Source organism: Sturnus vulgaris, chromosome 8, assembly GCF_052056855.1.
Source record: "Sturnus vulgaris isolate bStuVul1 chromosome 8, bStuVul1.hap1, whole genome shotgun sequence".
Taxonomy (NCBI): Eukaryota; Metazoa; Chordata; class Aves; order Passeriformes; family Sturnidae; genus Sturnus; species Sturnus vulgaris.
The window spans coordinates 34220605-34244728 of NC_142250.1; the positions used below are offsets into that span (position 1 = coordinate 34220605).

Consider the following 24124-nt stretch of genomic DNA (forward strand, 5'->3'; position numbering starts at 1 on the left):
GCGCCTGCGCCGCGCGGGGGCTCCGCGCGTGCGCGCTGGGCAGCGGCGGGAACCGCCTGAGGGAGCGCCGGGGGCGGGAGCGGAGCCGTGGGCCCGGGGGTGGCGGAGGGGAACCTCAGAGCCGGGGTTAATTCGCGTGGAAAACACATCTGAGATTACTGAGTGCCATACGTGACCCAGCATTACCGTGCCAACCATAGCTTGGCACCGAGTGCTACGTCCAGGTTTTCCTAAAACACCTCTGACTTCCCCACCTCCCACCATTCCAATTCTCATCGCTCCTTCTGAGAAGAAATTCCTCGTAATGTCCACCCTAAACATGAATGTCCACCTTAATCCGTGGTGGAGCTTAAGACAATGTCTTCTTGTCCTGCCACGGACTGCTTGGAAGAAGAGACTGACCCTGAAACTGTGCCTGGAGAGACCCAGAGTGAATATTAGGAAAAGGTTCTTCCCCCGCAGTGGCCTCAATATCTCAAAGGTCTTTTCCAACTGAAATGATTCTTGGATTCCGTGAAACTTGAATATGTCAAAATTTGGAGCAGCGGGATTCTCCCGTGTTCTGTCCTGATAGCGCACGGCACAGGAGAGAGGCTATGAATAAAAGAGGCCATAAATAAAAGATGGGGTTCATTTAATTTTCAGTAGGATCTCACCTTCTGGAGTTGGAGAATGCTGCTCTGTGGCACACACAGACCCAGGGAATGAGGGTATCGAGTTCTGCTTTCCACCCAGGGCTCAGTGCAGGAATGTTCAGGCTGTTCTCAGTCTGTGACTCGGGAAATGGACCTGAACGGGCTTTCACAAACTAATGCAGCAAATACAGCCAGCATTCTGCTTTTTGTCACTTATGGCATTGTTTTATAGGATTTACCAGCAATGGAAAACTGGATTTTCTCTGCTTTAATCAAAGAATTAATTAAAATTAATTAATGTAAATGTTTGAGTGTGTTGTCTCAGTCTCACTTTTGTGTTCCTAAATGCGCTTGGTACTTCTGAAATGCATTACAAACTCATCCGGTTTTAGAAGCGTTTATTTTCTGCTTTTGGTGACAATGGTTGCGTGGAAGATGACTCTGATCCTGGAAGAGCAATGATCTGCACAAAATCACGGACTTCTGGTGAGGAGAATTGTGTTTAACAGAAGGTACTGTGTAGAACCTCTGTTTTGGGGATTTTCATGTGTTCATATGCATTATATTTTAAAGTAAAGATGAAAAAATGGAAGACAAGAAGCTGAAATTTGAGAGTAAATTGATTCTAAAAACGCTAGCTTTTATTGAGCCGGCAGTAGCCAGGATAAACATCCCAAGCATTGTATTTTGTGTTTCTAATCTCATATGATCTCACCGTGGGATTAAAGTCCTTTAGAATAAACCAGTTTGATCCCGACACGGGACATGTTCTTTCTCCAATCACCGTTTAAGAATGTGCTGCTTTTTATTTGCATTAGGCTGTCTGACCAGTTTTCTCACCAGCCTAGTGGATTAAATTTTACTTCCCATTTCCTCAGCAGAGATGCAGTATCAGAGAGCTTTTTCTGTTGTTTACCTTTAGAGCAGACGGTTCTCGTTCTTCTGGTTCCCTGCAGAGCAGCCAGAGCCAGCTCGGATGCTGGAGTAGTCATGTTAATGCACAGCCTATTTTTGTTCACTTTTGGACTAATTTCTACTGGAAACCCTTTTTGGATAAAAGGTAAGCTTTCTTTTTTTACATATTCAGGAAGTTTTTCCAAGTCTGTTTGGACCCTGATTGTAACGATGCATACCTTTGACATTGAACCATGGCTCATTGAGAGAATCTTGGAAAATATTACAGGTTGAAACTTTTTATAGTTGAGCTCTTTGTGGGGTTTTTTACCTGCTGGATGTCGTAGGTATGCAAAGACATAATTTTCTGTGCAGGACACTGATTGTGACAACTGCAGTTGCTTCACTCTTATCAATAGTAGAGATTGTAGAAAAACATTTCTAATGTGAGGGAAATTCCTACAATTTCATTGTAATTTTTCCTTAACTCATCTCCATTTATGATTTGGCTTCACATTTTAGATTTAAGCATAGCACCTGAAATGTTTCATAGAAAGTGGTATTTTTATGATATGCATCAAAGATGGTTTCCTGCTTTCAGGTGTCAAAATTTGAATTGTTAAAAGAGCATCTCCATGCTTAGATCAACATAAGCTTGACTCATGTAGCAGAATGGATTTTGTACTTTAGATAATAAAATTATTGAAGATTGAGAGCAAAATCACAATATCAAGCCCTGATATTGTTTTCAGACCAGTTTGCTAATATCAGCTTCCACATTTTGATTGTAATTGCAATTACAGCCTGTACTGTTAAGCATATGCTACTGCACTTAGCTTTTAAAAATCCTGATGCTATCTAACAGATAGAGATCATCATTACACTGGAGAACCCTCCTCACTTTGAATGGCTGGTTGTGTGACTTTTTTGCAATTATGAATTCCTTTCACAGGAATGTGGGAGGGAGGCTGAGGGTGACTTTGTACTACTATAAGTGTGAAGAAATCTCTTTGTTTCCTTATAAAAGAACAATTTAATAAGGAAGAAACCACTTGCATTGTTAAAACTCATGTTATTGTTGATTCTGTTTAAAAGCAATGGTTGTGTCTCTGCGGATCAAACCAGTTGATGAGCAGACAAGAAAAAGGAAGATTAATTCAACTCCACACAGTTTTAAAAAAAGTAAATGGAGATTGTTTTTGGCTTTATGAAACCATTTACCCGAAACCAGATACTTGGCAGGCTTCTTATCTTTAGTTTCCTGCATTAGCATGATGTTGTGGAGATAATTCTGATATCATGTAAAAGGCTACAAACCTTTTGCAAAGATCTGACTGTTGCTAGAACAAACAAAATGCAAGATTAGGCAATGGCAGGAGGCAGCGTGGTGAGCCGTGTTTTCACCCACACAGGAGGTGGGAGAAATTGTATCCAGAGGACGACTGAAAGCATTCCTTATTCGGGACAATGGAGAAAGGAGAAGGCCAGCTGCACCAATTTTCTGTGGTACCTCAGGTTAAAAGTGTCAGTCATGGAAAAAAAAAAAGACAAAGGCACAAAGTTAATAATCCAGAATATGAGAGAATTAAGATTTTGTTTAAAAGCTTTAAGAGTTTTTCTTTGTGTGCTCCAGAAGACCCCAGCTTTAATCTGCAGTAACTTTTTTTTAAAAGTCAGTTTGATCATTCTTGAACTATTTCACTCTTTCTCCATTTCTGGCTGGATCAGAGTAGGCTTTTGTCTGTCACCACTGTGCAGGTACCAACATAATGCCTTATCCTTTCTGATTCTTTCAAATTTTATTTTCAGGTGTATCCTCTGCATACACATCCAAACTTTCTACATTAGAAATAATCATTCCTCGAAGTCTGACAGGCAGAGAGAAACATCCCCCATTTTCTCATGAGGTTTGTTACTCTATCTGATTTTCTTTTTTCTGATTGTTGCTGTTTTTCAAAACAGTGTCCTACATTACACACACACACAATGGATGGTATATAGAGATTTTTGTAATGAGATGTGCCCCACAGTCTCTCTTCTGATTCTTAGTGTTTTCAACTAGTTTTAACTAAATTTGTTCCCACAAAAGCCTGTGATTGTACTCTGAGTGCCTTCCAAACTTCTAATCCTGACAATGACCTTGTAAGAAAGAAGGGAGAAGGGACATAAAGAATATTTTTATTTCTTCTGAGTCAGATTAGATGTTGAACTTGAGCTAACATGCATGCTGTCCGTATTCTGGTCTTTGGATAACATCCAGAGGATTTCAGCCATGTAACACCCAAAGGATAAAAATGGTTCCACAGAATGGGACAGGTTAAAAGATGAGTTAAAAGAGAAACCTGAGCCTTAGTTCTTCAGTTGTGAGGTAATTTACCTTTGTGCCACGTACTGAGTTCATTTACTGAAGTAACTGTTAATGAAACAGCATTAGTCATCTTTGAGCAAACCAATTAGGGGATAAAGGCTGGGAGTCATTTATCTGATTTACATAAGGAGTGTCACAGAGCACGATGTGGTACTTAGCAAAGAGTGCATTCATGGACTGTGCCCTCCTGTCTAAATGAAAATATTGAAACTTTATACAGAAAAGAATGTTCACTTTACTGCTGAGAGTTTGAAATACTGAAGCCTGAGGGTGAGGAATCTGTGTTTTTTTACTTAAAACATACACAGTAGTTGGGCCTCTCTTGTCAAGCAAAACATGGAATTGACAAAACTGAACAGAAAAATCACCTAATTGATATCTTTTGTTCCATTTCCAGGAGCATTCAGATGACAATCTTTCTTACTCAGTTAAAACCAGAAATGGAACATTCCTCCTGAAGCTGAAGAAAAATAAGTATGTGATAGAGTGTTCTAAGGAATTGTCTTGTTTCAGGGTTAGTTGCATACAGACAAGCATTTTTATACTCAAAAAATTCAGAAGAAACCATTTGAATGACAGACTGTAGCAACAACAAAACAACTCTATTAAATAGTGTTAAATACAGTGTCTCTGTTATGGTAATATCTTGCAAATAGAAGGGAATAATTGTTTTTCTAGCTGTGAAAAAAAATAGTTTGTTTTTTTATTAGCACTCCAAATAGTATTAGAACATTTCAGAAAATCCTTAGGGAAAATGAGAATTCAGTTCAATATTCGTTTTATCAGCAGGGCAGAGGAGTTTTGGGGTTTGTATTTGAAGAAATTTTTCTGTTTCTCTTGTTCCTCATTCCTGAGCCTGTAATAGGCCAGGTCTTTATGCAACTGAGTCTGCTTAGATTCCTCTCTATGGATATTTTAGTTAAAATAAAGAATAATAAGCTCCAAAATAACTTATTTTCAAAAAACTCCAGCTCATTTTGTTTCATGTGCTTGGATTTTAATAACAATTTAGCATTGAGTTGCTGCTACCAGAATGTAGCACTTACCAGGACTCTTGACTTGTTTCTAGACCATTAAAAGAACAGTAGTTTATTTTTGTTTCCAGAAAACTTCTTAGTGACGACTTTAAGCTGTACACATATGGGGAAAATGGGAAACTGCAGGCAACACCATCCAAAAATGAGGTATTGTACATAATAAAACTTCCTCTTTGTGTCAGAACTTTCTCTGAAAAAACAGGGAAGCCAAGAAAAAATGTATTTGCTGGGAATGAGACTTTGTGATTCTTCACAGTGGAGTATTTCTGTTTAACAGTTCCCAGTGATCTAAACATGGGGTTCATGAGGGACTGGGCTGTTTGTGGGGTGCAGCACCCCTGTTCCACAAGGTGTGAAAGGAATTGCCAGGAGATTATGCCAAGCCTGAATTTGAGCCACCTTTGCATAATATGCAATTTAAAGTACAATAGCAGCATCAAAGGTCTATAGTTTTAAAATCCTGTATCAAGCAAACCTTATAAATACTTCTGAATTTAATTTCAACTTCAAACTGCATGTGAGCTCAGTGAGAATTGTGTGGTTTGTGCATGAAAAATCTTCTCAGAGCAGCCTTTGAGAGGACTCTAAGAACAGGATGAGCAATGGAGCTTAAAATATTTTTATAAAAGATGGTGATGGGTTAAACTAAAAAGCTGTTTGTGCTCTAGAACCAAGGGACCAAAGGCTACTTTAGGTACTCATGGCAAGGAACATTCTCCTCCACGATGCTCAGGATTACTTTCCAAGTAGGGAGCTCTGTAAACTTCAAACAGCTAACCCTGATGCCATGCAAATAATATGGTTTGCTAGAAAATAAGTTTGCAGTTCAAGGCAACCACCTTGTTGTGTCACTAATTATGTGGGTTTGTTCATTTCAGACACACTGTTATTATCATGGCACTGTTGAAGGAATTGCTGACTCCACACTTGCTCTTAGCACATGTGATGGCCTTAGGTATTTCCTCTTCTTTTTTAAATATTTCACCTTTTGATGATGTTGAAATTCGTTTATAGTTTTCCTCAACGCCCACTTTTCCCTTTTCCAAAATTCCTTCACAGAAGAAAAGATAATATGAGAGAAACCATAATAAATATAGGCACAACCTGAGCATGAACTGAGGCTTCCAGTACTTGATGTGAATGTCATGACCAGAGATGCCTTTGTAGAAAATGAAATCTTACCTTGATGAAGCTATTGTTGACTTAAAACACCCCTGCAAACAACTTTGTCTTATGAATGGGCACATTTGAAAAGACCAACCATTTCCATGAAAAAATTGTGTCCAAATTTGAACTGACTTTTTGTGTTTCAAATACAATAAAATCACAAATGGGATAAAATTCATCCATGTACTTGTCAGGTGAAACTTCGCAGAGAAATGTCACTCACAATAAATCAGGACATATCCTGGGAGTCCTTTAAATGAATAGAGATAAGGGCTGAAAGGGACTCTCTGCATCAGCTCTGTACCCACAATCCAGATTCATTTATTAACAATTTGGCTTAATTCTGGTTTTTTCTTCCTTTTCTAATTGATTCAAGAAGCCCACACTTGTTGAGTATTTTAAATAAGTTCTGTTTTGTCTTTTATTGGGCATTTGAACGTACTCCCATATTAATATAATTTAAAATAATAATTTATTTCAACATAGTGTCTAAGTATCCAGCTGTTATTCATTCATCTAGTCATCACCACGAGAGAAAAATGATGAAATAATGTTTCATTCTATTCTGATTGTTAGGGGAATTCTCTACATTGGAGGCAAGTGGTACGGAATGGAGCCCCTCAACACATCCAGCACATTTGAACATGTGCTTTATGAACTGGAAGATGTTCAGGGTATCCCCTTCCACTGTGGGGTGCTGAATGGCAGCCTGGAGCATGAGATGTTTGTGAAGCAGTCTGTGAAACACACATTTTCATCAAACAGTACCTCCAGCAGGGACAGGCTCCTCAGGGTAAATATATTTCTGTTTCTTCCTTGAGCTGCAGTCCAAGGCATCTCCAGGGCTCTTGCTCTGGCACAGCATCACTGCAGGTGGGATTAACCTGGCAGAACATTTCCGTGTGGCCTTCATTTTCATGGATACTAAGCTGGTGGGAGCCCTGCTGAGGAAATCCTGGAAAACAGATCAGCACAATGGGGATCTCACTTAGCTTGAAGCAACCCAGTAGTGGAAGAGCAGAGTGTGGCCAGGACAGCTGTGGGTAGGAGTGAAATGCACAAGCTGCCATTCAGCTCATGCAGCCTAGTGTCTGACCTGGTGTGAATTACTGGCACAGAGATGTTTATGTGGTAATCTGACACAAATTGAGGCCACATTACAGACTTGCAAACTCATTCTCTTAACTTCCTGTGCTTTCTCCTTTGCAGGAGAAGCGAGCTGTCCTGCCCCAGAAGAGCTATGTAGAATTATTTGTGGTTGTGGATCACAACAGGGTAATTATATCATCCAACACTAAATACATTTTCATGTTTTGCTAATTTTTCTCCTCTAACATTGTTATGGTATTTTACAGTTTTTGCTGAAGAATTCTGATCCTGCTGCAGTGCAAAAGGAAACAGTGGAGCTGATTAATTATGTTGATGGGGTAGGTCAGATAAGTTGCCTGGATTCAGTAGTTTCTGTTTTACCATAGTGTTCAGAAGAGCAGCTTTCTTTCCAAAAGATATGTTTAGGTACTTTCATAAAGTAGATTGTTTTCAGTTATACTTTGTTTTATATTCTAAATATTTTTATTTCGTTTACAATTTACAAATATTTTATATTTCTCTTATAATTACAAACATCATATATTGAGTTTCAAAGAAACTGAAGTTATGTCTTGGTCACTGTGTTCAGCTTATTGCATACTCAGAGTAATGAAGTCATCTTTCAAAATTCCATCAGAACAGCTGAGGGACATTAATTATAATTTTTTTCCCCAGATGTATACAGCATTAAACATTCAGATTGTTTTGGTTGGATTAGAGGTTTGGACAGATGCCAACCACATATCTGTAATGGATGGTTCAGCTGGAGATGTGCTGAGTAGATTTGTTTCTTGGAGACAGAAAGATCTTCTGAAGCGCTCAAGGAATGATGTTGGTCACCTCATAATGTAAGTTTGCATTCAGTGGGAAAACCAGCCATGCTGCCACTGTTAATGTATATGATTTGGGGCTTGTATAGTAATTAAAATATACCTGCACTTCTAAAATGGTTTAACCTGGAAAAATGACAAGAAACTATAATGGATTCTTAAGAATTAATCAACTCCAGGGACAGGGTGACCTTCAGAGGTCCCTTCCCACCTTAGCCATTTGTAATTGAGTGCACTGACACAGCAGACTTAGGTGATTGATCATTATTTTCAAGCTGTTATACAGATATTCATTATTAATTAGAATGAGACCCTGCTTTGGTGATAAATTCCTTCTTGACTTCAGGAAGACCAAATTTTGCCTTGTAATATTTCTTTCCAAGTCATCAGTGTCTTTTAGCAGAAATCATGAACTTTGAACCCATCTTTAACACCACCTCCAAACTGCTTTTGTTGCAGAGGCAGAAGCTCTTTCAGTGGATCCATTGGAATGGCTTTTGTGGGTACTGTGTGCTCACATGTGCAGGGAGGGTCAATCAGCACTGTAAGTACATCATCATTTGGGGATGGAAGAAACTGGTCCTTGACCTACTTGGTCAAATCACCCTGGTCTTGGAGTTGTCTGATTTCTTTCATGGGGTTTCTTATGTAAACACTTGTGTATATTTTACACCTTTTCTTTTTTTAAGTACTTCCCAATTTCTTCATCAAATTCCAGCCCACTTAACTCATTTAATCTTCAACGAAATCTTTTGGTCATTTTTTGTGATTCATCAAACTCAGTGTGGTGTAAACTCATCCTTATACCATTAAAGTTCATAACTACAGAGGTTTTGGGATGGGAATGCAGCTACAAAATAATGGTGAGGTTTTTTACTCTTTAAATAAATAGAAAGTGCACATAATACACTGTAGTCTCAAGTGTCTGGAATTCCTCACAATAGGTCTGTAAACAAGCAAATTTTTTTTAAGAAATAGTACAAAACTTTTTTTTCTCTACCCTTGGAGCAGAACCAGTAACTCCAGAGGTTCCTGTCCTCAAAGTATGGATGCCACAACACTGTGGGCAATCTCAGAAGCAGATTCTGTTCTTTAACAGTATTTATTTGTTTATAACAGTATTTGTATAACAGTATTTATTTGTTTATAACAGTATTTATTTGCATATATAGTTATTTGTATAACAGTATTTATTTGTATATATATATTGTTATTTGTATAACAGTATTTATTTGTTTATTACAGTATTTGTATAACAGTATTTATTTGTTGTTGAAGACTTATTTGAAATCAGTGTCTAACAGTGTTAGAATAGAATAGAATCACACAGAATAAAACCTGCAATGATGATCCAGACCAGCTGCCAACTTATTGCCTACCTGAAAATAAAGTGACAAACTGTCAGTCCTTGCTGCTTTCCCCTTACAATACAGTTTGGTATTCTGCCTTCCTGGTCCCTGAGAGCTTTTGGTGAGAGTAAATCACTGGGTACAAACAGTACATACAATTACAAACAGCATTTTCCTTAGTTTCACTTTTTTAAACTTGATTCTCTTTTTTAGCTGAATCATAACAAAATGTTACGTCATGCCACAGTAGTTGCACATGAACTGGGCCACAATCTGGGAATGAAACATGATGATAAGAGGTGTCCTGCATCCTATATCATGCACAGCACAGATAAGTAAGATTTCCAGTTATTTTATTTTAAGAATTAATTTTGTTTGCAGTGACTATGCCTTATAAGCTGTGAAAGTCCTATGAATCTGGAAGAACTTTAGTGGATGGGGAATTGTTTGAAAAAGTTAATCACAGAGGTGGATTAATTGACTTAGGATTTTATATAATTTTAATTTATATGCAATTTTATCTGTTTTCTTACCCTAGCATTCTTTATTTGTAAAAACATGTTTAGACTTAATTTTTTTTATAATAATGTGTTGTTGGGGTTTTTTTCAACCTGTTAAAAACACTTTGCATGTACTCAATGGATTTGTGCAAATATGCAACAAATTATTTAACAGTTAATTTAAAAAAACCCAACTCCTTGGCTTATGTTTCCTTCAGTTCATTTGTTCCTTGGCTTCCCCTTAAGACAAAAAGATCATAATATTTTATTTATCCCCAGCTGTATTTATAAATCAGGGTAACTGAACATTGCACAAAACTTCTCTAGAAAGTAGCATTCCTCAGTTCTTAGAGACTCCAAGTTAAGATAAATATTTTCCTGAGAATATTTTTTTAATCAAACATTTTTAGAGTCAGTATAGAATGTTTAAGGCCTGTTTCATACAGGACACCAGAATAGATAATCTGATGGTCTCTGGCTTCTAAAAGCATTCACATTATAATAGTAATTTAAACTTCTGGTACTGCACTTTAGTGCAAACCAAAATTAAAACTAACTGTTTCATGATCTCCTAGCATTATGAAATACAATATTTATTATGAAACAACAATATTTTAAGAGCTTGAATTGTATGTTCTCCTGTAAGTAAAATATTTATAATAATAAAATATTATCTTTGCCAGTGGATCCAGGAATTTCAGCACCTGTAGCGCTGATGATTTTGAGGCCTTTATTCTAAATGGAGGAGGAAACTGCCTTAGAAATCCTCCCAAAACAAGTAATGTGTACAAAGAACCTGTCTGTGGAAATAATGTGGTGGATAACAATGAAGAATGTGACTGTGGCAAACCTCAGGTAATTAATGAAATTGAGCTGGGTACTTGTTGTCTATTCTATTCTATTCTATTCTATTCTATTCTATTCTATTCTATTCTATTCTTGTAATTTTGCATTTTTGCAAGCAATATCAAAATAAATTTTAGTGAAAGTTTAAATTATGCTTTGGTTTTGATATGGACTCAGTTAAGGGCTATTGGGCTTCACAGAACATTGAGGCACTGCTGAGAAAGAAGTGAAATTCAGAACAGAGTGTATGGGAACACCACTGGGTTTTGTGCTGGTTTTAGCATCATGGATATTTCTGTTCCATGACAGACTGTTTATCTATAGAACATTGTTAACTGTAACCCTTAAATTTTGCCTACACAAAATGACTTTTAAGAGTCACATTTGCATTGTCAGAATGTCCCCCCAAGAATGGGATGTATTGGCTCATTCTTCAGAAGGTAAAAGTGTCTCAAAAAAGGCACCAGTAAATCAAAAGGCTGCCAGCAAACCCTGGTTCCATTGGCATCCCTGTGCCACAACAAAACAGGAGTTTTTCTGCTGACTTGTACAATCAAACAGCAACAGTATCTGCTGGTTCTTTTTAAAGCAGGAGAATGTGAGACTCTGACACAGACAGTTATTTAAAGTTTGGCCTGTCCATCCACTGGACTGATGAGTATTTTCCTGGCTATATAAATAAAACAGAATCCCCTTTCAATGTTCTCAGGAATGCTCCAATCCCTGCTGCAATGCTGCGACCTGCAAACTCACACCTGGCTCACAGTGTGCTCAAGGATTGTGCTGCAAAAACTGCAAGGTAGGCAGTGCTTTATTAAACTAAATTGTTACTGTTCACTGAGATATTTTAATGTTTGAAAAGAGCTATTCTAGTCCTCTTGACGTATTTTCAAATGTCATTCACCAGTAAGAGAGCATGTAAGAAGAGAATTTGTCTTCCTTAAAAACACTGAATATTCCTAGTTGTCTTTGTTTCACTCTAGAATTTCCTGTGTTGCAATATTAAAAGTGTTCTCCCTCTCTGGTCCTAGTTCAAAGTGGCAGGAGCAGAGTGCAGAGCAAAACAAGATGTCTGTGATCTCCCTGAGTACTGCAATGGAAGCACTGCCTATTGCCCAGATGATGTTTACATCATGAACGGTCACCCATGCAGCAACAGCAAGGCTTACTGCTACTATGGAGTGTGCCAGAGCTTTGATTCACAGTGTGAATCCATCTATGGCAAAGGTATGGTTAGCATTTAATTAATACAAACCCATTTGCAGGCTCCTGGTAGACATTTCCAATTTTTCTTTCTGGTATTTTTCAGACACCTTACTGAGATTCACTATTTTTTGTACAGGGGCACGAAAAGCACCTGATATATGCTTTGAAAAAGCAAATATTAAAGGAGATAGGTTTGGAAACTGTGGAATGAAAGGTGGAGTGTACAAGAAATGCCCTGTCCAGTAAGTCACCACCAAATAAAAGCCAACCTTAAAATCTTCAATGTAAAAAAAATATATTTGTTACAAAGTCTTAAAGTGAAAGATTTAAAAGAATATATTTTTTAAATGCAAACTAAAAGGTTGGAATGGAATGAAGTGATACTGATTTTTATCTGTTTACCTTGTCTCTGAGTGTCCTTTATTCCATACAGGCACAGTCTGTGTGGGAAGCTCCAGTGCACATCTGTCAGTCTTCAAAACCTTCCAGCCTGGAGCGTTGTCAATAACGCGTCCGGGGTTTTGTGCTGGTCCTCTGACTTTGACTTAGGGTCAGATATCCCTGATCCTGCTCAAGTTCATGATGGGACAGCCTGTGGAGAGAACAAGGTAAGTGGAATCACAGCAGCATGACAGAATATATTCCAGGTGGAAAGTTCTGAACTTCCAAAAACATTACTTGGCTCTCTTGTTCATATGCCATCACACAGTAAGAATCTTTTGAGCTCAATACATAGAAATAATAAATTAGCTCTTCAGAAACTGGGGTGCTACATTATCAGTCATTCAAATTACTCCATCAAAGTGCATCCACAGAGTCAAGCACACCTGAGGCAAATAAAGTTATAAAATTCTGAAATACTGAATATTTTATCCGTCCTTTTTCTTAACATATAAGTGAAAGCTGCACACTTATAAACACATACACTTATAGTATTTTTATTAAAGAATGGGATTTTTTAAAGTTTTGTGTTTGCAAGGCACTAATTACTTGTTCCAGGCCTGTTTAGGTTTTGAATGTCTTGATGCAAGTTATCTGGGCTACAGCTGTGATGTGAAGCAGAAGTGTAATAATAATGGGGTGAGTAGATGGTGTTTTGTGTCCTGCTTCTAGACTGTGCAAATTCCCTGCATTTAAGCAACAACCAAGCAGATGGCTTTGATTTTTCCTGATCTGTATTAGAAGTTAAATCCACTTATTTTACCTGTAATTCATGTTGCCAGAACACTGCAAACCCCTTAGCACTGAGAGGCATTTAGTCTGAATTTCCCAAGGGAATTTTTTTAATATTACTGAGCTGGTGAATTGTAAAAGGAAAATATTCCTTTGAGGATGAGAGTCTGGTAATTCCTGATTTATATATGTCTCTGTGAAAAATCAAAATGGAGTCCAAAGGCTGTAAAACTAAGGTTTCTGGACTGTGATTTATTGCAGGCAAATAACACGAATGTTAACTTAGAGAGAATTACCACGGGGTATCAGAATCCCTCAGTGCTTTGGGGTGTTATAGAAGGGCAGAGCTGATTCCCAGTTAATATTTCATGTATTCCTATGCAATACTATGCAGTATTGCTTGTTTCCACATGCAATTCCACGTGTGGAACTCCAAATCCATACCAAAGGTTTGAGTGGCCACTCTCAGGGAGGTGTTGTTTGACTAATCGCTGTGTTTGGGCTGTAGGGGTGTGACAGCAATGGGAACTGTCCCTGCCTGACTCATGACTCCCTCTTGTTTGGGCTGTAGGTGTGTAACAACAATGGGAATTGCCACTGCAATCCAGGATGGGCCCCTCCATTCTGTAACCAGTCTGGCTATGGTGGCAGTGTTGACAGTGGTCCAGCTCACACAGGTAGGACACTGAAACTGGCCCTCATTCTGCTCCAGGGACTGAGAAAATAATCTACTAATAACAGCTTCTTTTCAACTGTATGGCATGAGACACAAATCATGGACTGACATGAAGAACAAAAATTATTATTTGATATTGAAGTAGCTTTACTGCCCTTTACACATGAAATGTTTTCCCTCTCTTTGTCTAAAATCAAAGTTCACAATTCGTAGTTTTCTGAGGAAAATCTGTGATCTTTCTGAGGGCAGAAACAATTCATGTTTTATTTAAATGATTAAATGTTACTAAATTTGTATTTTGGGAAAGGGAAAAGTTGGTTTGTATTTAATAAAAGTTTAAGAAGGCAAAGCAAACATGTAGAGCAGATGTGGTAAGCAAATACAAAATGAATTTGTCTGCTTCAGAATGACTGAAAAAAATTTATGGAAAAACGTTGCAAATACACAGGGTGGATAAGGCAGAAAGAACTTCTAATACCATAAGGCCAAATCCTACTTTTCTGATTGTAACATGTTATAAATTTCAGTGAAGTTATTAATTTTATTCTACAACAATTTGAAGATTGTACTTTTTAAAACAAACAAAAAAGCTTTAATATTTTAAATTCCAGGATTTCAATCCTTTTTCCCTAGATACATCACTTCGAGATGGGCTGCTGATTTTCTTCTTGCTTGTGCTGCCTGTAGCCATCCTCACTGCAGTAGCAGTACTGAAACGTGATGCAATAAAGAGAAAACTTTGCAGGAAAAGCAGAGGACAGTACAGGTATTTCCCTTCTTTACAGGTGCTATTCCAACATGAGAGTGTGCTCCAGGTCAGTGCAGCAAGGCAGGTGGATGCCTTATCTACAGAAAAAATTCCACACCTCCTAAAATACCAGACTGCTAAAAGCAGTAGCAGGGAGTTTAACAGCCCATCCCCAGCTCCTTGGAAGTGCAATCCAGACACTCCAGTTGTCTGTTCTCAAACATTTTTCCCAAATCCATTGAACTTTCCTAATTTTTGTTGATAATTGCTTGTCCAGTCCAGAACAGGATGGACTTAGAGCAGAATCCAGACCTGTGAGCTGTAGGTTTGTCCTTGGAAAATGTTGCATCCCTGAAGGATTTCCTGATGATGTGATTTCTGTTTCAGGGATAACAATGGGCAGGAACCAAAGCAAGGCAATAGAGCAAGTCATGAAACAGGAAATAATCAGGTAAAATAGATGCACACTTGGATTATTTAATGTTGGGTAACCCAAACTGCACAGTGCCTTTTCCCCAACACAATTAATCATGACTTTCTGACTTTTTGATACACTGAAACCATCTGTATTATTTCTTAGGCCAAGCACTGGAGGTGCTGCTTAGCCAGGCTGTGGGTCTGATAAAACTGAATAAAAATTATCAAAACAAAATGTTGCAAGAGAATATGAAGAAAGCCACAGCAAATGAGAACTAGTTCTAAAAGGATGTCAGCTTAAGACTGAATAATTATCTACGCTTTGTGCTTTCTGCTAACCTGATTTTCTGCCATGTTTTTTCCAGCCTGCTGCATCAAGTCACAATATTTTTACCATATTGCATTTTCCTGGTACAAGGTTTGTAATATTTAAAATCTTCTTCACTTCTCTTTCCTATGTGTATGTTGCTGTAAGTGAAGTTACTGATGTCCTATGTCCTGCTTAGGGGGATTTTTCATGCAGCATCATGAGCTGTAATAGATTAAAGGCTTGAAAGAAAAATATTGTCATAAACACAGGTAAATGCTGCAAGGGAGGGGAAGGGCAGAGACAGTTAGGTGTAAATGCTAGAAACTGTTTAAAAATGGTAAAGAACCAGTTTAGAAATGTCAGGTGTCTCAAGTCATGAAATACTGAAGACAATGTGTTTTCCACACTTCAGGCAGCCAGTCCAAACCCAGCATCCTGCAGCTTCCTCAGGACCTCAGCGACCCCCAGTCCCACCTAGACCAGTTGTCTGAAATGTTTCTTGGGAGCCCTCAACCAATTCTGCAAAGTAACTGGCCTGAAAAACAAATTAAAGGATTTCAATGCTCCAATGTTCTCCTTGTGCAGCCAAAACGCCTTTGGAAAGCACGTCCCTCCTGGAAGGACTGGTGCCAAGAGGCACTGAACACAGATTTGGTGAGACCCCAATGTTTTGCTCCTTGCTGCTGGCTGTGTTTGTGCCTCCTCTACCTCACCTCCTGGTTTTATAAATCAGAACCTGAAGTTCAACTTGCACAGGATTGAACCTGTGAGAGTGTCAGAGAACAGGACTGGTCCATGCTGCTGCCTCACTCCCAGGCCACAGAGAAGTGAATTCAGTTATTCACAGACATAATTCAAAGATGGGAGATCTGCACTTTACCTCCTGGGCTGTCCTCTCCTCACGATGAACTCTGGGGGCCTGAGGAACCAGGTTTTGTGCCCTGCTCTGACACCTGCCTGCCATCAGCCCTACCAGAGCCCACCTCTCACAACCCACCAGCCGTGTCAGCTTCCATTTCAGGTAGTTTATAAAGTGACCTCACTTGGGGACTCCAGAAACTCTGCAGGTCATGTCCCCAGGTCTGAAAGAACCCATCCACCTCTGTTGTTACAGAAAATATGGGATATTGGGAAATATCTCTACAGCTCCACAGTGGTTCAGTGTTTACTGGGTTTTGCAGCTTGGCATTTTCCCTAGAAATTGATTCCACTACAAAAGCAACAATTAACTTTTTTCATTGTAAATGGGACAATTAGAAACCAGCATTGATTTAAAAGAGGACGTATGGAGTGACATAGTTTGTCCAAATAGGCCTCCATCAAATGTCTCCGTGTAGGAGATGGATCCAGGAAATCCAGGGAAGTCTCCAGCAGAAGGGAGAAGCAGCTGCAGTGCAGAGCCCAACTCACTGCCGAGAACAAAGCTGTGGACATGGATCCACTGCCCTTGGGGACTAAAGCACACCCTGGCTGTGTTCATGCAAGTTTGGGAATACAAACTGGGAAAAACAATGAATAAATTATAGGATTGCCGCACCGAGAAAGTATTTCCAACCCTTCAGATGGGCACATCACTGAGAGCTGGACAAAAGAACCCAAAAGAGATTGCTGGCAAAAAGTCTGTGTCTTCCAAAGAAGTGTCCTCTTCCTTGATCCCTCTGAATCTCAAACTGTTTTTATTAAATATCCCTATCATTTAAACCTCAGGTATAATATGACATTGATTTTATTTATTACATTACAATTTAAATAAATCCTCAGGGGCAGCACGCTTGGTTGTATCTTTGTTTTGTGATCACCACAAAAGGCGCCGCTGGGCACGCGGGGACAGCTCAGCCTTTGATGCACCGGGTGTCACTAAAGAGAATTCTCGAGCTCATTGTGATACCAGAATTGGGTGAAAAATCAGAATTGGGAAAAACCAGCACAGGCTAAAAGCGCCCGTTCCTGCCTCTGTCGTTTGCGCCAGGTCCGCCAGGGGGCGCGCCACGGCTCAGGCCTGACGCATGCGCACCAGCTCCGGCGGAAGCGGCGGCGGCGGCAGCGCTGGCGGAGCAGAGGCAGCAACAGCGGGGCAGCGGCGGCGGCGCCCGGGTGGGGCTGTGCCTGCTGTGCGGGCTGCCCGCGGCCGGCAAGTCCACCCTGGCCCGCGCCCTGAGCCGCCGGTTACCGCAGCGCCGGGGCTGGGCCTGCGCGCTGCTCACCTACGACGAGCTGATCCCGCCGGAGGCCTTCCGCCCGCGCGTGCCGGGGGCGGGCCCGCACGAGCCGCCCCCATTGGTCAGTGCGGCTGCGCTCATTGGCCGCTTGGGCGCGCCCATGTGACGTCACTGCGTGCGCCCGCAGTTGCCAGGCAACGGGACGCGGTCGGGCCGGGGTCGGGGCCGGGCCGGGGTCGGGGCCGGGCCGGGTCCCCTCACGGCGGGGCCTGGGAGGGCGGGAGCGCTCAGCAGCGGCCATGCGGGGCCGTGATCTCTCTCTTTCTCTCTCTTTCTCTGTCACAGCTGCCTGGCTGGAAGCAGAGCCGCCGCGAGCTGCTGCAGTGTCTGGAGGGATTCCTGCGAGCGCTGCTCACCGGGACGCCGCTGCCCGGCCCCGCGCAGCCGGGCTGGGAGCGCTTCCTGGGCTGCTGCCGCCGGCAGGGGCTGCTGCCTGCCGCGGAGGGTGAGCCCGGAGCCGCCTCCCAGCCGCTCCTCCTCCTGCTGGATGACAACTTCTATTACCAGAGCATGCGCTACGAGCTGTACCAGCTGGCCCGCAAATGTAATTATTCCTTGATCTTCAGCACGAGGATGTTTGTAGGAAATTCGGTGCTCTTCAGTTGCCTTCTTTCAAGTGCTCTCTTGGAGCGTTGGTTGTTCTGATTGCTGGATACCTGTAATAGAGTAGCAATCAATGTAATTTTGTTACTGTCGTATTATAAATTGGTAGACCATGTAAACTCCTTCCTAGAGCAGCCTTGAAACACCTTCCAGTACATAAGGAGGCTCCAAGAGAGCTGGAGAGAGACTTTGGGCAAGGGCTTGGAGAGATAGGACACAGGCAGTGGCTTCACACTGACAGAGGGCAGCGTTAGGTGGGATATTGGGAAGAAATTCCTCCGTGTGAGGTTGATGAGGCCCTGGCACAGGTTGCCCTGTGAGAGAGAAGCTGTGGCTGCACCGGGATCCCTAAAAGTGTTCCAGGCCAGGACAGGGTTTGGAGCAGCCTGGGATAGTGGAAGGTGTCCCTGCCCCTGGCAGGGGTGGAATGAGATGGGCTTTAAGGTGCTTCCCAATCCAAACTATGCCATGGTTCTGTGTGTTGATCTCAGACATTACTTGTGTATCCCTGAAGGTAAAATTATGTTCCCTGTCTAGATTTGTTTTCAAACAAATGTCACGTCAGGCTCAGAACCATTGCAGAAGCTCCTCATTCATGTAGAGCCTCTCTCCTGCATGTTGCTCTCAGAAATTGTTACTTGAACTGTGTAAAGATAAAATTGTCTGGTTCTGTTCCTTTTAGATTCCTTGGGCTTCTGCCAGTTATTTTTAGAGTGTCCACTGGAACGCTGCCTGCAGAGGAATCGCCTCAGAAGTGATCCTGTGCCTGAGCAGACAATACAATTAATGGCAAGGAAAATAGAAATGCCAGATCTCAGGAAAAACGCTTGGGAGCAGCACAGCCTCATTCTGAATAGTTCTGATTGCATCTCAGAGGATGAGTATGTTACTAGATTGATCCTAGAGTTTTCCTTAAGTGCTATTTTCGGAGGTAGAAACTTCTTGTTGTAACTACACAACGTGTAAAAAGTATTTCCAGTGGTGATTTTTGGAAGCTGGGCAGCTACACAGAATCTAGGCTTGTTGGGAGCTCACAGCCACCATTCTCTGCAGAGTTAACCTCAAAACTCACAGCATTCCTACCCTGTCACTGAAAATCTGTGTAAATTGTCTGAAACACTAAGTCTGGAAATAATTTGAGTTGTAATTGTTTTAAATTTCAGATTATTTCACTGATTGCCTTAAAAAATTAACTGAAAACTTCCTTTTTTTTTCTTTTTTTGTTTTTCTGTGGCATCATTAGAAAAGAAAAAAATGTATATCTGTTTGATTGCCATGGTTTACTCTGTTATTTGTTTTCTTAGTGAGCAGATCATGAACTTGCTGGCCACTGCTTTGGAAAATCCAGAGAGGCCAAACGAGGAGGACACAGAGCAAAAGGTAGCACTGCTGGTCTTCAGGGCACAGCTTTGGGTGCTGCCTGACTTGCTGCTAATGTGTTGTTTTCCAATAGCACTTCAAAAATCAAGTAAAGTCAAAATGTTTGCTTATTTTTCCTTCCTGGTGGCCCTGGCCAGGAGGCAGCTCGAGCCATCTGTGCAGCCAGTGCTGTCCATCAGGCTGACCAGGCGTGCAGGAGAGTCATCTCTCAGGCAATGCAGGATGCCAAAGGTACCTCTTCTACCTGCCCTACCTATCCTAGGTGCTAACTGGCAATGCAGAACAGTCCCTGAACTTCCCTTGGGGTAAGCTGTTCAGGAATCCTATCCCAGCAGGTGTGCCTGGGGCAACTCCTTCACACCTCTGGTCAGTGTTAGTTGTAAAGTTTGTAGATTTAAAAACCATAGTATTTATTACCTGTATCAAATACAGCTTTAATAAAAGAGCAGCATTTTAGAGGATGTTAATACTGTTTTGGGATGCATGTCAATAAGAACAGGGGCTTTGCTGTCTGCACTGCTTTACTCCTAGGATTTATATGAGAAGCAACTTAACTGAAAAGCTCAGCTCTGTGCCTGTGTTCAGGCTTCTCTGTGACCAGGGACAGGAGGGAATGGCTGGAGCTGTTGGCCAGGGGAGGTTTAGGCTGGATTTTAGGGAAAAGCTCTTCCCCAGAGGGTGCTGGGCACTGCCCAGGCTCCCCAGGGAATGGGCACAGCCCCAGAGCTCCAGGAGTTTGGACAGCACTGCCAGGGATACCCGGGTGGGGTTGTTGGGGTTCTGTGCAGGAACAGGAGCTGCACTGGATGATCCTGTGGGTCTCTTCCAACTCAGGATATTCTGTAGTTCTGTGATTTTTTTCTGTAAGCATGAAGTTAAAAGTTCAGTTTCAATTTTCTTTTAGGTAAAAACGTTCTCCCAAGTGACATGAGGAGCCTGGCAGAAGAACTCAACAAACTGAAAGCACAATTTTTGGAAGACTTAAGGCAAGGAAAGACTTTGAAAACCCAATATTCTGACCCTGCTACAAGTGTTATTTCTTCATTCCAACATGAGACAACCAATGTAGTAAATAAATACATTTTAAAATAATGACACAGAGAATATGTTGGGTATTTAGGAGTTTCAAATGCAGTCTCTGAGCACTCTGCTGAGAGATCTGAGGTGCAGCTTCCTTCCCTGGAGCCCCTGTACCTCCTCTCCCCACGATATGGAAGAGTTTAATCAAGTCTAACCAAGCTGTTCTTGGCTGTGATCAAGCCAAGAGCAAACCATCCTGAGATTTAAATTTCATGGAATCAGAAAGAGTTAACCCAGGAGGAGCACTTGGGAAATCACCAGCTCCACCCATGGAAGGATCTGCAATTAAGAATTGACATGAGACCTAATTAGAAAGTGTTATTTTATTCATATCTTACAAAAGCAAAGCTTCACAACATGAACTACACGAGATAAGAGTTATTTCAGAATTAACCTTGTCATCTCAAAAACGTTCACTAACATTAAAATTTATTTTACAACTCTAACAGGTTTCGTTTTTGCATAAAATCTGCTCTTTACACTGAAATACATATTATTAACAAAGTAGGTACTTAGAAGCACATACACAGAGATTGCTCAATGAAAAATGCTTTAGCAGGAGAGAGATTTCCTGCAGCAGAACATCCATTTGCTGTAGCTTTAAGAAGCTTAAAATTAGTAGAAAACTTGCCAGTGAAGACTTCTAAATTACATTCCCTTCGTCAAAAAGAAACAAAAAGCAAACCCTCAAAACGTTCTGGAACAAAACAAACAGTAACAGATTATTTGGCTTGAAAACACTGCTTGAACGTGTCTCCCAGCACTGAGTTTTATATTAAAATGCCAATCAACATTTTATGTCTAAATCCTCTTCATCTAAATATGTGTCTGTGAAGAAACAATTTTTCCTATTGCCTTCTTCACAGATGAACTATTAACTGAGATAATGAATACGTTCAAATTTTCAAATGTTCATTGGAATATTCAGTCTCCAAACAGTGAATGTGTATTAAGAGTGCTATAAATAGTGCATGTTAGAAATGTCCACAAGGCTATAAAACAAGCTATGACAATAAAAACAAAACTCCCACAAAATTCATGTTTACAACTACAGAACTTAACAGAACCGAGCTATGGAAAAATTCCATCTCCTTCCCAAACTTCCATTGATAACAGTTAAAATGCTAATCATTCATTACCTTATAAGGATTTGGGTTTAAAAAAAAAAAAAAAAGTAAATGCAGTGTAGCACATGGAGGACTCAATATGAAAAGTTCTTTTTACTAAGGATTCAATCCCAGAATCCTGGACAAGTCTCTCTCACTGACTCTGGGTAAGGCCTGCCTGTGCAAGGGTTCATACTTGGAAAGAATTTGCCAGTACCAACTCTGTTTTTTAAATTATAGTCAATAGTATGTATAGATCAGGAAAAACAGGAAAATACACCTTCCAAAGCTCCTCAGTTGACAGAAGGGGACAATGATGTCAGAGCATTGTTTGGCACAACTGAACACACGGGGTGATCATGGAACATGAACAATCCTAGTTCAGGGAAGGACACTGGATCCACCCCAGGGGTCTGGGATGAGCACCAAAGCTGCTGCTGCCCAAGAACCTCCCTGCAATGAGGAGTTTGCCCAAGGAAACAGGGAAGAGTTTTTTCATTCCTCCACCCTTCATGGATGTCCCAACTAATCTTTCCCTTAATTACTCAAGAGCAGAACCAATGGAATCCAGGCAGCAGCAGGAAAAATCCAAACAACAATTTGCAAGGCTTGGGGATAGATTTTTTCATACTGAGTTTTGTTTTTAAGAACATATATTCCCACAATAGGATCCCCTCCTAAACAAGGGCCCCTTTTCCATGAGATCCTGCAAGCTTCCTCTTGCTCCCAACTCCTCCATTAGTGACCTATCCTTAGTTTTGTTCAAGCATCGTGGTTCAGGAGTCATTTCTCTAAATCACCAAATCCCCAGACAAAGAAAAGCCTCTAACAATGTTAACACTGCCAACAGAAGCCCCAGTGAGTCAGAAACCACATCTCTGCACATGGAAATTACTCTCCCTATGAGACCAGGAAGGAAAAAACCACAAACCAAGAAGAACTTGGCTGCTGTGATCATTCAGTACTGTCAGGTGCTCCCTGGAGCAGCACCATTCCACGAGTTTCCTTGGAAATGCCACAGCTTAGGAATAGGAGATTGCACCATCTGTCAAAAAGGCAAGGAAAACTACTTCCATAAATTACTAATTGTGAAGTTTTCAAGAGGAACGTCTCTTATCCTAACACTGTATTCGAGCCACTGTAAATTGTAGGATTGTTCAATGTGTGATCCAATGACAGCCACCCTTTCTGCCCTCTTTGACCGAAAAAAAAAAAATTATTCCAAAACCTGTCCAGCAGTAACTTCTAACTGGATTCCAGTTCAATCAGCTTTTAAATAAAATAAAGGATGCAGCTCTTAAAATAAATGATGTTTACACACACAGACTTGCAGTTTTACTTCTAAAATAAATCTAAAAAGTATAAAGCAACAATGAAAGATTTTGGAATTACAGAGTGTCCTGATGAAAAATGGAAATTACATTCTGTCTTACAAATCCAGCAAAACAAATTTTGAACCAGGCCTGAAAACAAAACAATTTTTAGGAGTGACAGTGTTAATGTTCATCTTCACTACACTGGAACCACTTCAGTGGCAAATTTCTGACCTCATTACTACAAGACTGCACAACCAAGAACCCAAGCACAGAAATTCAACAGTAGGTCAGTCAGGTAGACAGAAACATGCCTGGTATCCAAATTTCTATTTAACTGAAGTCAAAATTACTTCTACAGCTCAGCTAAAATTCTTCCATAGGTGGTTTTCCTGCACTGATCTCATCCAGATCACTGTTTTTGCATTGGTTTCAGGAAGTTTTAGCTCCCATAACAATATAAATTTGAATAAACCAAACATTTGCTATTCAGATTCCAACTTCTGACTTGTGGAACATTAATAAAGTCTTCTTGCTTTTAACAAAACATAGTTTGCTGATAGGAAAAGGGGAATATATAAGGAAAGCTTTAATTTGTCTCAAGTAGGACAAACCAAGGTAAAAGTGCATGTCTAAATATGGGAAAAGTAATAGTTCTTCCTTTAATGTCTCAAATTCTTACCTAGCACATAAAGATACTATTAATTTTAATTAGATGTTTTATTTAGGTTTATGTTAAAGTGACTGTCCTTTAGCCTGAGGGCTTCTAAAGATGAGGGTACACTATTAAACAAAATAAACAACTTCAGTTACCATTTGCCATCTACAATTCCTAAAAACAACTTCAGTATAGTCAGCCAGTTTTCCTTTGCATCCTACATGGAGCCCAGAAAAAGCCAAAGGTTCTTCCCCTTATTCCCAGCACACCCAAAGGACATCAGACCTGGGAGAGGGGACAAACCAGGCCCCCAAGCCAGTTGAAATTTACAATAAACTGGATTATACAATTCTCAAAAATACAGGCAACCTCTCAGTTGAAGCCTGGCCCAACATAAAACTGAACAAAGGAGTTTTAATTTGTAAACTTCTTGTTTGTTTCTATCAGAACTTCTATCAGCAGGACAGAAGTCTAATTGTGCAAATCTTAAATTTCTGTACAACTCAGTTTAAGGCAGTTA

The 24124-nt window shown here is 40.4% G+C and overlaps 2 protein-coding genes across 3 annotated transcripts; both read left to right on the forward strand.

The window, feature by feature from the left end:
* The first annotated feature begins 1625 nt into the window (after nucleotides 1-1625).
* On the forward strand, nucleotides 1626-17000 carry LOC106855178 (disintegrin and metalloproteinase domain-containing protein 9-like). Of its 2 annotated transcripts, XM_014879622.2 has the most exons (22): nucleotides 1626-1695; nucleotides 3339-3436; nucleotides 4295-4371; nucleotides 5003-5081; nucleotides 5813-5889; nucleotides 6678-6894; nucleotides 7311-7376; nucleotides 7457-7528; nucleotides 7866-8038; nucleotides 8480-8564; nucleotides 9583-9704; nucleotides 10553-10724; nucleotides 11425-11514; nucleotides 11747-11942; nucleotides 12058-12163; nucleotides 12355-12529; nucleotides 12921-13001; nucleotides 13666-13771; nucleotides 14404-14536; nucleotides 14906-14969; nucleotides 15301-15353; nucleotides 15658-17000. In XM_014879622.2, exons 1-22 carry the CDS (start codon nucleotides 1626-1628, stop codon nucleotides 15734-15736), a joined length of 2391 nt encoding a protein of 796 aa, XP_014735108.2. In that variant the 3' UTR covers nucleotides 15737-17000. The 2 variants fall into 2 exon arrangements, with proteins under 2 accessions (XP_014735108.2, XP_088025546.1); XM_088169420.1 differs by lacking the exon at nucleotides 15658-17000 and having other exon boundaries at nucleotides 15301-15523.
* A 199-nt stretch (nucleotides 17001-17199) lies between these two features.
* On the forward strand, nucleotides 17200-20973 carry PSTK (phosphoseryl-tRNA kinase). Its single transcript, XM_014879590.2, has 6 exons — nucleotides 17200-17525; nucleotides 17750-18008; nucleotides 18750-18948; nucleotides 19372-19447; nucleotides 19585-19678; nucleotides 20352-20973. The coding sequence occupies exons 2-6, from the start codon at nucleotides 17975-17977 to the stop codon at nucleotides 20537-20539; spliced, it is 591 nt and encodes a 196-aa protein (XP_014735076.2). The 5' UTR covers nucleotides 17200-17525; nucleotides 17750-17974; the 3' UTR covers nucleotides 20540-20973.
* Nucleotides 20974-24124: the final 3151 nt, after the last annotated feature.

Excerpts from the sequence above, each read along its gene's own strand:
- LOC106855178 (XM_088169420.1), top strand. The coding sequence starts at position 1,626 with ATGTTAATGCACAGCCTATTTTTGTTCACTTTTGGACTAATTTCTACT. Across the intron at positions 4,372-5,002 it reads CTGAAGCTGAAGAAAAATAA|AAAACTTCTTAGTGACGACT; the intron begins GTATGTGATAGA and ends TTTTGTTTCCAG. Across the intron at positions 12,530-12,920 it reads CAGCCTGTGGAGAGAACAAG|GCCTGTTTAGGTTTTGAATG; the intron begins GTAAGTGGAATC and ends TACTTGTTCCAG.
- PSTK (XM_014879590.2), top strand. The coding sequence starts at position 17,975 with ATGCGCTACGAGCTGTACCAGCTGGCCCGCAAAT. Across the intron at positions 19,448-19,584 it reads AGGAGGACACAGAGCAAAAG|GAGGCAGCTCGAGCCATCTG; the intron begins GTAGCACTGCTG and ends GGCCCTGGCCAG. Across the intron at positions 19,679-20,351 it reads GGCAATGCAGGATGCCAAAG|GTAAAAACGTTCTCCCAAGT; the intron begins GTACCTCTTCTA and ends ATTTTCTTTTAG.